The following is a 13,735-nucleotide window of genomic DNA, read 5'->3' as shown; positions in this document are numbered from 1 at the left end:
TTGAGTTATGAAGAGCACTTACTGGTGTTGTGACTTGAGATGAAAACACTAAATAATTGTGTCTGTCTGATAAGGAATACACAGATGGGCCCGTTATGCAGCTGCAAATGCAGATCATATATTACACCTGTGATAAGGTACCCAAATAGACATGTTATTTATAAATATTGCTGCAGCCTGTGAATGGAAAATATAAAATACATAGTAAATGAAAGTTTTAAGATAATATAATATAGAACTGGGATATTAAAATGATTTATTACCTTGATAGAATCTTCTCTAGCCTCGATACTGGATAAAACCAGGACCGTACTAAGGCAAAAAAGGAAAAAAAATGTATGCTGCAAGAAAGAATAATGCATTTCATTTAGGAAAGGAAATGTACGGATTCAAACATGTGGATCAACAAGAAACGTGTCCTCGTTGCCTCTATTATACTATCGCAATCTTTTCTTTATTTGTTGTTTAATTTTACTGTTTTACCATGGCAGACTTGCAAAATGTGTTATGTAAACCGGTTCAAGGAAAAATGACTTTTTTTCTTTTTTTTTTTTTTTACTTCTTTTGTTTAAATTAGTGAAGTCGTTTCTTTGAAAAGGAGTTTTACCCATCCCCAACACGACAGCTTTTCAGGCTTTGAAACGTGTTTGAAAGAGATCTCAAAGCCATATTGACTCCATTCAAATTACTTTGAAAAGGAACATTTAAGTATGTTTTATTTATGTTCATGATGTAGTGCAAGCACAAATAGTATTTTTAGTAGAAAACGTATATGTGCAACCGTAGGAAAAAAGAGAGAAAACGTGAATGAAACTGCTGAGGCAAAAGTAAGGTACCATAAATAAACATGCACTGCTTTATTTAGTTCTTGAAAAATGCTTCCCCGAAAACTAATGGGTTTCAATCTTGCATGTAATCTGGTTATCACCTGGATAAAACCAAGATCTGAAGGTAATTTATCAAAGGGCTATAGTTCACTCATATACCAATTTGATGTTTAATGTAATGAAAATGGGATTTATTTTAAGATAGAAAGATAACCTGGTTTCTGTAATGTTAGCAGTCACTGCATTTAATTCAAGCAGCATTTTTGCAGTGATCTTATTGCAGAAGCATCTCGCTTCACACGATGTCCACTGAAGTATGGGTCTGGCGAGATTGTTTCCCATAGGAGTTAACTTGAAAGGCTGAAGTCATCAGGGGTCACCATCTGGGTAATGTACTTGGCATATTTTTCAGGAAGAGAACTGTTCAACATACAAGTAGATCTGTAGCTCTGACAAGCTTTGGAAGTCGAGTGCAAAAGCAGTAGCATTCCTTAGCCTAAAGGAACATGAAGCAAGATATGTAAGGGAACTGGTGGGGAAAATATTTTCTGACAGAAAGGAAAAACAAATTATCTTGAAAAATATTACATGCTTTTATCTTGGCACGATTTGAAACTTATGACATCATCTATGATGGACAAGATTTTGTTGGTGAGACAGGTTTCAAATGTTCTAAATAGGTTTATTGGTAGATTTAGAAAATAACACCAGAAGCTTCTTGCAACAAATAAATACAGCATCCTTAGCTGACTATGTGTACATTTTGAGATGCAAGATGAATTCCTTGAAAGCAAAGTTGTGTTTTCCTCACGCACACTGCGATTTCAAGGTTTACTTGTGTATTTAGTATCAGAGACCAATTTATCTGTTATTAAGTGGGTTTTAATATTATCTATGAGAGAGTGGACAGAAAATACCAAAAGATACAGAATAATATGAAAGGTTTCATATCCTGGCAATAGCATTGTAAAGATAGCCCAATAAATTTAACTGTCAAAAAAGTTCTTCCAAGCACCCAAACTTTTCTTATTCAGATATTTTGAGGATAATTTTTTTGACCAGTCGACTTCAAAGTATGTCTTTGGAGCTTTTGGGCAACTCTTTTGGACCCCCAATCCCTTTCTTTGCTTTTTAAATTTTTTAAATGTTTATTTTTGAGAGAGAGAGAGAGAGAGAGAGCAGATGAGGGGCAGAAAGAGAAGGAGACACAGAATCCGAAGCAGGCTCCAGGATCTGAGCTGTCAGCACAGAGCCTGATGTGGGGCCCAAACCCACAGACAGCAAGATCATGACCTGAGCCGAAGAGGGAAGCTTAACTGACTGAGCCACCCAGCTGTCCCTGGACTCCCAATCCCTTTCAATCAAGAGTTCTGTTTTATCTGCTTTATGTGTTTGAGGGTTATTCAGATTTTATTGCTGAATTGTTCTGCTTCGAATTGGTTTCAAATGCTTTACTTTAGATAGAAAATAGTAATAAAAGAGAATGAATAAAACAATGCATCTATTCATTCAGCTTTAAAAAAAAAAGGTTTGTTGAGCACATAGTGTTTTTTATTATATAACAATACATGAATACATTATCATTGTAAAACATTCTAACATTACCATGAAAATATTGAAGTTCCAGCTCCCCACTCTAAAGATCAATGGTTTGGTATCAATCCTCCCAGTTCTTTGTGTGCATTTACATATAAAGAGATACATTTTTTTTTTTTTTGCTTAAATAGGATCATTGGACATGCATTGTTCTCCAATGTTTTTTATACAAATCTTAGAGCTCTTTTCATGTAGGTACATAGAGCTCAACCAGTGGTGTGCTGATAAATGTTTAACAGCCAGCTCTCTGTGCAAAAAAAAAAAAAATGGTCTGCAACATTTGCTGGTTCCGGGAGTGTTAATAAACCCACCATGGGCGATTTCAACTACCAACGTGAAGTCATTGGAGGTGGAATTGGGAAGACGTGCACAGTGGGCTTTTATAAACCAGTGTAAACTGGCTCCTGCACACCACTGAATCAATTCTTTTTCTTTTTAGGATTTTTTAAAAAATAAATTTAGACTTACGGAACAGTTGTAGACGTAGCGCCGAATTCCTCGAATTCCTGTGTACCTGTCACTCCGCTGGCAGTATTAACGTCTTGCATAACCATAGTACAATTATGAAAAGTAAGAGATTAACATTGGTATAATGTTATTAACTCAGAGTATAATACTGATTTCTCCAGTTTTTCCTTTTTTGTTCTGTTCCAGGATCCTATCTAGGATCCCACGTTGCATTTAATTGTCATGTCTCCTTAGCTTCCTCCAATCTGACAGTCTCTTGGTATCAGTCCTTTTAATTCTTACATAAGATTTCATAGTATGAGTATACCACTCTCTCCAAGATGGATATATTGGCAGTTCTGTTTATTTTACTATATTAACAATGCTATGTTGACTTTTCTTGTACATACACCTTTATGCACATATGTGATTATTTCTTTGGTAGATTCCTGGAAGTTGAATTCATTGGTCAAAAAGTATTCCCAATTTCAATTTTGATCAGTATCACAAAATTTCTTTCTAAAGCTCCTTTTACCACTTTATAGTCAGATTGGTGTGTAAGCAGAGTACCTCCTGACTACCAGACACGGAGTTAGGTACCAGAGAGAAAAATTAAGAAGACATGGATCCTGCCCTTTGAATACTTTAATAATGATGAGGCAGACATGTAAATAAATACCTTCAATATAACATGGTGGACCTTACGAAGGGTGCTAAAAGAGAAACATCATCTCTCTTCGTGAAATGTTCTAGATAGTCAAGATCAGCACTGTCCATATAAATACAAAGCAAACCACCTATGTAATTTAAAATTTGGTAGTAACCACATTAAAGATGTGAAAAGAAACCGATGGGAATAATTAAAATTTTTATTTACTCAGATATATATATATATATGTGTATATATATAATATCATTTCAATATGTAATCCATATAAAATTATTAATTGGATATATTCTGATTTTTCTTTTGTACTAACACTTCGCCTCTGACTAGCCACATTTCAAATGCTTGATAGACCATGTGGCCAGTGGCTGCCATGTGGGATGATACAGACCTAGGTAATTAAGCACGTATGTCCTACATCTAGTTCTGAAGCTTTCCTATGGTCTGTCTATTATACATGAATATTTTTCCTTTTGAAAGGAAATGGAACGAGGAAGCAGTATCAGTTATAAATATTTAACTAGAGACCATCAGTCTTACTTAAGAGAAAGAAAGACCAACATCCTAACAGAAAGAGCAGAGAAGTAACTACTGAGAGACTCAGAGCTTTCAGCCTAGAGAAATGTGCAAGAGCTTCTTCTCATAAAGTTAGCCTGCCTTGAGATCCAAGATTGAGTTTGGCAATTGGGATGGGTGAGATATTCCGTTTGTTACCTTTGTGATAAATTTATAATTTCAGAGCATAGCTCTTTGCAACTGGATAAACCAAGAAGGATAATGATTATAAAATGTACAGGGCTTGGCACTAGGGAATATTTGTTAGGAGCACATTCTTAATCAGCTGAAATGACATTATTCCCAGAATATCTGAATAGGCATGCACATTCTGTCCAGCCACCGAATTTCAGCGAAGTGCGACATGGGACTGGTACTCCTGGAAAGATCTGGGTCGTGTCAGCCTCTACCCATTGCGGATGTATATTTTTATATATGTCTTTATGAAAAATAACTTTGAGTTTGGGGTCACAAGTACTTCTATTAGGTCTACTATAACTAGAATTGCTCATTTTAAAATGCATATTTCAGTATGCATGATTTTAGTTTTATCACTTTCTATTCACTTGTAAGATTTATTAGTGACCAGTTTGTAAAGTTGGTTCGAGCACAGATCTAGCATAATCATGGGTGCAGTCCTTCAGTTTAAGAGGTTTTCTACCACTCTTCTTCCTTTTTAAAAAAAGTTTATTTATTTTGAGAGCGGGAGAGAGACAGGGAATGCATGGGGGAGGGACAGAGAGAGGGAGTGAGAGAGAGAATCCCAAGCAGGCTCTGCACGGTCAGCACAGAGTGATGCAGGGCTTGAACTCACGGACTGTGAGAACGTGAGCCAAAATCGAGAATCAGACACTCAGCTGACTGAGCCGCCCAGGTGCCCCTCTACCACTCTTCTTCCTGACTGAGCTCCACTCATACTGGCCTCCTTAGCGTTTCTCAAACATTTCATACAAAACTTCGGAGTTTTGTGTAATTGCCATTCTTTCCTCCTGGAAGGTTCTTTAACTGAATATTCATATGGCTTCACTTCATTCAGAACTTGGTTCAAATATTACCTTCTCCGAGAAGCCTTCCTTGACTAGTCTTATTTCTTTTACAATAACTACCTGACATTATTCCATTTATTTGCTTCTTTGTTTCTACACAGCTATGGTATATTAATATATCATATTATTATATATTAATTATATCATATATTTATTCATTGTCTGCATGTCATAACCCACCACCCTCTCATATGAGTTCTGGGAATGTAGAGGTTTTTTAAAGATTGTATTCACTGTTATAAACTTAGAAAAACAGTGCCTGTTTTTCATTACCTTTTTATACCCTTAATTCTACCCAGTTGGCTTGTAATGTTTATACTAGGGCTTGGGAGACTTGCCTCCAAAATGTGGCTATAGATACATAGCGTAGATCTGAATGGGGACCCACGAGAAGCTAAGGGCTCTGTATCCTCATCCTGCATCCAAGGTTGATATGCAATCAGCGTGTCCTGATTAGGCTGTATTGGTTCTTTAGATCCTGTTCCATATTGGTCAGCCAGTACCTATGGTGTCCTGGCTGCTAAATATTTTTGTTATTACCTTTGCCTATATTTCCAACATTCCCAATGTGCCCAGCATATGCTTTGAAAGTATTTGTTGAGGGGCGCCTGGGTGGCGCAGTCGGTTAAGCGTCTGACTTCAGCCAGGTCACGATCTCGCGGTCCGCGAGTTCGAGCCCCGCGTCGGGCTCTGGGCTGATGGCTCAGAGCCTGGAGCCTGTTTCTGATTCTGTGTCTCCCTCTCTCTCTGCCCCTCGCCCGTTCATGCTCTGTCTCTCTCTGTCCCAAAAATAAATAAACGTTGAAAAAAAAAATTTAAAAAAAAAAAAAAAAAAAAAAAAAAAGAAAGTATTTGTTGAATGAATTAACAAATACATCCCCATAAAATAAGTAGTGCTGGATCTTTCTAGTGGAGTATTGGTATGTCGCAAAGATCAACATGATTTTATTTATTGGTCTTAGTATGAACACAATATTATTTATTTCTAATAGAACTCCAAGACTAGAGTTACCTAGTTACCTTAGTCTACCCTGTACATACTTTCTGACTTCCTTCTACAACTCAGCTTATGGAAGTCCCATTTGGAGGAGAGGAAAGTACCCCTATGGTACCCCTAATCTGTAGCAAGTAAGTTCACTTGCATTATGTATTGATACAAATATACATTACAAATAGCTTATTGCCTGGAAAAGACAAAGTAAACTTAAAAAATGATAAAGCTTTGCCACTCTCAAAGAGTATTCTGCTAAATGTGCCCACACTTCTTTGCCTGTCTCGATTGACTGTTAGCAGTCCATTTCATTTGATGGTGAAAAATTAATCCTTGCCTTATTATTTTGAAGTGATTTTTCAGCACATGCATTTTCTCTGTCATTTTTGAGTGCCCTTAGGAAACTGGCTTAACTTAAAGTATATAAAATATCCCGCTTGATCTTCAAAATGAAAACCACTATGCCTTTTGTTCCTTATAGCCAATCTAATTTCACAGACGTAACTGAACCAAGGGAATCAAACACATTTTCAGTATAGCTTTTAATATCCATAATTTTCCAATTATTTGGGGGACAGAGTAGAGCAAATTTTCTTTAAAAACTGATAAACCCCTTTAATTGGAGTATGTTAAACCAACCATACTTTGAGTCTTTTGGCAAGGAAGTCTGGGGAATGTCACTAATATAGCTTTATTAGCATGCCATACTGTACCTTACTCAGAACCACTATCATTTGAGTTCCAATTGTTTCCAATAATTGCAAGAGAAATTCATCAGGCAGCACTGGCCTTAATCCAAAGAAAAGGGTAGAAACCAATTAAATGCTTAAAATTTTAAGGATAAATTAGAAGGTAGGTGTTAGAAATCTCTAGCTCCAACTAAAAGTGGATAAATGATTCTTAAATAGGCTATCTGGCCAGACTTCCTGTTCTTGGTTGCTAATCCACATACTATCTATGAGTATTAGACATACAAATTAGCCCCTTTCACTCTGCCTAGAAACATAAAGAAAAATGTTAGATGGATTATGAACAGATCCACTTTTTTTCCTTTTGGTAAGATTTGGTTGCTGTTTAAAATTGCAATGAGAAAACAGATAAAAAGATTTCCCCAGCTTCTGTCCTAGTTATTGTTTTCTCCCAACATTATCTGCCCTCAGTGACCTCATTCATTCTCACATTGTCAGCCATTGCCTCTGTGCATATATGATTCCGCAGTCTTGTTCTAGCCTTAATACTTCTCCAGAACTTCAAACCTCCAAAGCTCGTTTGTTGAACATTTCTATCTGGACAGTCCATTGGTCCCTGGAAGCCGGCACCTCCAAAGATGCATTCATTATATTTCCCCCATCACCCCACCCTGCCCCAAACCAACTAGTCATCAGTCAACAAACACATGTCCAGCACCAGTTATTTGTAGCTAGTGCTGGGCTAAGTGCACAATCCCCTAACTCTATTAATCATTGCTCTATGCTTTCAGTTACTCAGGCTTCAAACCTTAACTATGTTGTATTCCTCCCTTTCTCTCATTTTCTTCTATTTTTGCCCCCAGCATACCTACATGCGTGCATGAGCGTGCGGTGAACATACATGTACGCACACACAGAACTTGTTACCAAACCCTGAGATGACGTTTATGCAATTTCCCCTTAAGGAATTGCCTTCTTTGCATTCCCACTGCCACTGCCCTAATTGAGACGCTCATTATTTCTCACCTAGATTATTGCAGTGGTCATCCCAATTTGTGTTCTTGCCAAATCTTTAGGCCTCCCAAGTCATCGTTCTCCACACTAGTATTGGATTTATCTTCCCACAAAGGGTTGCTCCGATGATATCGTTTGTTTACCTAGAAGCCATCAGTTTTCCCCATTGCTATCAAATTAATCTTCCTGAAGAAAACTGATCATAACGCTCATTTGCTCAGAAAATAGCAATGTCTCCTTGTTGCCTAATAAATTGAACCCAAATATCTAAGTGTGGCATTCAACATCCTCACAACATGGCCCTAATCCTCCCTTCCAGCCTTAACTTCCACTATCATCTATACATAGCTATACTCCAGCCAACCCCAGCAACTTTCTTTGCCTCAAATACATCCTGTGCTTTACAAAGTCATATTTTGTTCAACCTGCCCCCTCACCCTACCCATTACTGTCAGCTGTCAAAGCTCTATACATTCTTTAAGGCTCATCTCTAATCCTGCTTCCTTCATTAAAGCATCCCTGATCAGCCCAGCCAATTTTAATCTGTTGTTCCTTGAAACCACTTCTTTTTTTAAGTTTTTCTTTTAATTCCAATTAGTTAACATACAGTGTAATACTAGTTTCAGGTGTACAATTTAGTGATTCAACACTTAACATACAACACCTGTGTTCATCACACGTGCCCTTCTTAATCCCTATCACCTGTTTAACCCATTCCCCGACCCACCTTCTCTCTGGTAACCATCAGTTTGTGTTCTATATTTAAGAGTCTTTCTTGGTCTGCCTCCCTCTCTTTTTTCTCCTTTGTGTGTTTGTTTTGTTTCTTAAATTCCACATATGAGAGAAATCATGTGGGATTTGTCTTTCTCTGACTTACTTCACTTAGCATAATACTCTATAGCTCCATCCCTGTCATTGTGAATGGCAAAATTTCATTCTTTTTTTTTTAATGTTTATTTATTTTTGAGAGAGAGAGACAGAGCGTGAATGGGGGAGGGGAAGAGAGAGAGAGAGACAATCTGAAGCAGGCTTCAGGCTCTGTGCTGTCAGCACAGAGCCCGATGCGGGGCTCAAACTCATAGACCATGAGATCATGACCTGAGCCAAAGTCAGATGCTCGACTGAGCCACCCAGGCACCCCAAATTCATTCTTTTTTATGGCTGAGTAACATTCCATTGTATATGTATACCGCATCTTTATCCATTCATCAGTCGATGGACACTTGGGCTGTTTCCATAATTTGGCTATTGTAGATACTGCTGCTATAAACATGGAGGTGCATGTGTCCCTTTGGATTAGTGTTTTTGTATTTTTTGGGTAGATACCCAGTAGTGCGATTGCTGGATCATGAGGTAGTTCTATTTTTACCTCTTTGAGGAACCTCCATACTGTTTTCCAGAGTGGCTGCCCCAGTTTTCATTCCCACCAACAGTGCAAGAGTGCTCCCCTTTCTCCACATCCTCAACAACACCTGTTGTTTCTTGTGTTGTTGATTTTAGCCATTCTGACAGTTGTGAGGTGATATTTTATTCCTGGGTTGCAAGGGTGGTCTAATATTCGCAAATCAATCAACGTGATACACCATATCAATAAAAGAAAAGAACCATATGATCATTTCAATAGATGCAGAAAAAGCATTTGACAAAGGACAGCATCGATTCATGATAAAAAACCCTCAACAGAGTAGATTTAGAGACAACGTTCCTTAACATAGTAAAGGCCATATATGGAAAACCCACAGCTAATAACATCCTCAATGGGGGAAAAACGGAGAGCTTTTCCCCTAAGCTCAGGAACAAGACAGGGATGTCCACCCTAACCACTGTTACTTAGCACTGGAAGTCCTAGCCTCAGCAGTCAGACAATAAGCCACTTCTTTTATTTTTTTTTCAATATTTTGTAAGGATTGTTTTCTTTGAAACAAGAGAATAAACCCTTTCTCTTAGAACAAAAATTCCTTTTCTCCCGCATGGCAAACATCACTGATAATTCATTGTAATAATTATCAACAAGACAGAAATCCCAAAGAAGAAAATTAAAATCCACCCTAGGCCCCCATGTTGTGAACACGTTGCTGTATATTCTCCTAGCCCTCTCTATCCAGACATCCACATGTCTACACACCCACACGCACACACGCATTATAGATCATACTGTTTGTACTGTTTAGTAGCCTGATGTTTTTCATTTGATGCATCATAATTATTCCCATGCCAGTTCATAGTCCTCTCCAACATGATTTAATAGCCATGTAATCTTGTATTATTTATAATATCATCAGTTATTTCATTAATCTCGTTTGATGAATATTTAGATTGATCATAACTTTCTACTAGCTTTTAAATGTTACAATGGATAGCCTTGTAGTTTGGACACATTCGTAATTAACTCATAGAAATGGAATTGTGGGCTAAAAAGGTAAGCCAAATTTTAAAGTTTTTTGATAAATGGTGCCACATTACTCTCCACAAAGGTGTTTTTTTTGTAATACTCTCGTGAAGAGTATATGAGAGTGCCCATTTTCCTGCACTCTGATCAACACAGGTATTTTTTTAAGCCTCTGATAGCAATTGAACCTGTATTACGTCAATTATTCTGCATATCTTATACTTATTTTATACTTGTGTTACTTCCAACTCCTACCCTAATAGGCATCTATATTTTAACATCTGCAGCAGCTATCATACGACTTTATGCATTCTGGGCACTCAGGAAACGTTTGCTGCATTGAATTGAATCGGAGCCATAGCTAAGGCCTCCCATGTTCTCGCGATACTCTGCAGTTTCCATATGCAAACTAGAGTTACACGACTCAGGGACATGGGAGAGGAAGGGCTAACAACGCTGAGGAGCAGTGTCCAGTCCCATTGTGGTTGCTTAACTAATACTCCAACGTCTAACACCGGGAGAGCTACAGCTTCAAAACTTTAACAATAGCTACTTAGGAAAGTAGCTAAACGTATAACGTAGGTATAACGTGCAAGCTGGTTGGCCTAAAAGGAAACCGGTCATGGCATTTTTAGGTGGAAAGGGACAGCTGGTATAGGGACCGTGTCAGCAAGTCTGGAATAAGTTCATGTGTGGCTTGTTTTCTTGCAGCAGTGCATTTGTTCGGCCTGACTTGGCAGCTGCAACCAGTTGAAGGACAGCTCTATGAAAATGGAGTTAGCAAAGGGAACAGAGGGACCGAATCCATGGATACTACTTACTCTCCAATTGGAGGAAAAGTTTCTGATAAATCAGAGAAAAAAGGTACAGTGATCAAAATGATTGATTTATTGATTATTGATTACTTTTCTTCTAATTCGGTCTTTAGAGCTAAAGCTGGGATGGTTTCACTTCACATTAAATTTCATGATCACTCGAAAGAAGTACTCTACGTGGACAGAATAAATACATGTAAATGTCTTATGAAAGCAAATTTTCCTTTCTCTAGTGCCTTGAGTATAAACCAATTAAACTTTTCAAATATGTAGGCAATTTTGAAAATAGATAAATATTTACAGGATGGAGGTTTCAATACAATGGAAATTGCATTTCGCATATAACTACCCTGAAGCAACATGGGATTTTGATTAAGTTCTCTGTGTCCAAGCCCAGCATTTATATATAACATTTTACAAAGGGTATATGGAAATTTCTTCTGTTTATAATAAGAAAAAGCCTTTTATGCTTAATATAAGGGTGAATGTTTATGTCAAAGTGGGGGAACATGAATTTTTTTCTTGTTGGGGAACACAAATTCTTCATAGTTGGAGAAAAGAAAAAAGCACTGGGAGTACTGAATTGTTAAATTTAACCAACATGAGCTTGAGCTACCAGACTTATTTACAATAAATGTCACAGGACCAACATTCCCAGCATCTTATTCACATTGAATGATCTTAGTCTTAATATACAAGTATTGAAAATAACCGAAAGTTTGTATGACGATTTCTTTTGAAATAGGATTCAGCACACAAGGACTCAAACACTGTCAAATTTCAGGATGGCCTTCAAAAGCATAAATTGCAAACAAAACATGTAGCCAGCAGAATCCTAAATATCTTTAGGAGATCACATATAAACAGATGAATGAATGAATGATCCAAAGTCTACCCCCAAGAAGCTTACAATTTGAGGGGTGCCTGGGTGGCTCAGTCGGTTAAGCATCCAACTTCAGCATGGGTCTTGATCTCACGGTTTGTGGGTTCGAGCCCCAGGTCGAGCTCTGTGCTGACAGCTCAGAGCCTGGAGCCTGCTTCAGATTCTGCGCCTCCCTCTCTCTCTGTCCCTCCCCCACTCCTGCTTTGTCTTTCTGTCTCTCTCTTAAAAATAAACATTTAAAAAAATTTTTTAAAAGAAGCTTGCAATTTTATAGAGGTGGTAAGACAGTCTTATTTTGCTTGATTAGTTGCAAACAAGATATTTTGTTTTGTAGTTGTTTGAGTTACTCATCTTGATTTCTGTTTTTCGTTTATTTTGGGGGGTTATTTGTGGGGTTTGCTCTGTTTTGTTTTTGTTTGCTTTTTAAAGGGCAATTCTTCTTTGGTCTATGCTTCAGTAAAAATTCATGGTTTGGTTTCAGGAAAACATTATGATTTGTCCTAGTTTTCAATTCACAATGCAGTTTGCTTTACGGTCTTGTTTAGAAATACTGTCTCTAGCCTTGGCTGACCTTTCACAGCAATTTTCATTGTTGCTGCTGAGAGGGGCTGAGGGTAGTACAAGGGTCAGTGATGACAGAGGAAAGGGTCTGAGTACATTTGGACTTGGACTTTTTCTCTCTTACTTTCTTTCCTACTGTTCCTTTATACCTGCAAGTGCAAGGGCCACCATTTGGTGCCTTTGGGATTTCTTGCCATTCACACTTGAAAATCAGGAATTATCTATTTGAGGGACATGAAACATGCAAGACAGAAGGTCATTACATAGTTGTTACCAGAGCATATTTGTTTTTTATGCTAATTCAGATATCTGTAATTCTCTTCCCCGAAGTACAGTTGACTCTTGAACAACATGGATTTGAACCGTGCAGATCCTCCTATATACAGACTTTTTAAATAAATACAGCACAGTACTGTAAATGTATTTTCTCTTCCTTATGACTTTCTTACCAACTTGTTTTTTTCTCTAGCTTACTTTATCGTAGGGATACAGTATATGTTACATGTAACATACAAAATATGTGTTAATCAACTGTTATGTTATTGGTAAGCCTTCTAACAGTGGACTATTAGTAGTTAAGTTTTGGAGGAGTCACCAGTTATACAAGGATTTTTGACTGCATGGAGTTTGGGAGGGAGAGGATTGGTGCCCCTAACCGCAGCATTGTTCAAGAGTTAGCTATAGTTTGATGATGGTGACTAAAATTTATTAAATAATTAACCGTGTGTCAAGAATTCCTCCAGCCACTTAACAGGTGTTATATCATGAAGGTAACAGTATGGTCCTCGTTTTCCAAAGAAAAAAAACAGAGACACAGAAAGGTTAAGTAACTTGCCCACGGTTACAGAGCTAGAAACTGGTGGTCTGATTTCAGAGCCTTGTTCCTACACTGTACTGAAATCCACACGCAAAATGTATGTGAAAACCACAAAAGACACTTTACCCAGTGAAAGCAAAGCCCCAGAGTCTATTCATGATGCATTTTAGAGAAATTCTATACACCTGTATTTTAATGTGTTGTGACAAGTTTCATAAATGAAAAATTCTTTTAAGTTTCTTCTCAATTATAACAACAAACAGGCCAAACCAATTTCAATTTAATACTTTATTAAGAAAAATCATTAAGGGTTGATGCCATATACACCAAGTTGTTATCTTTTTTTTTTTTTTTTAATTTTTTTTTTTTCCAACGTTTATTTATTTTTGGGACAGAGAGAGACACAGCATGAATGGGGGAGGGGCAGAGAGAGAGGGA

General features: G+C 37.5%; 1 protein-coding gene across 1 annotated transcript in view; it reads left to right on the top strand.

Annotated features, from left to right (window-relative positions):
- The window catches only part of TENM1 (teneurin transmembrane protein 1), a 768,359-nt gene that overhangs the window by 479,021 nt on the left and 275,603 nt on the right, over positions 1-13,735 (top strand). Inside the window, exon 7 of the mRNA XM_043570666.1 lies at positions 10,933-11,085. Within this exon, the coding sequence (XP_043426601.1) occupies positions 10,933-11,085 (153 nt within the window). The remainder of the gene's footprint in view (positions 1-10,932; positions 11,086-13,735) is intronic.

The sequence above is a fragment of the Prionailurus bengalensis genome, chromosome X, assembly GCF_016509475.1.
Source record: "Prionailurus bengalensis isolate Pbe53 chromosome X, Fcat_Pben_1.1_paternal_pri, whole genome shotgun sequence".
Taxonomy (NCBI): Eukaryota; Metazoa; Chordata; class Mammalia; order Carnivora; family Felidae; genus Prionailurus; species Prionailurus bengalensis.
Note: the sequence above shows the minus strand (reverse complement) of the source record. Positions and strands in the feature narration are given on the sequence as shown.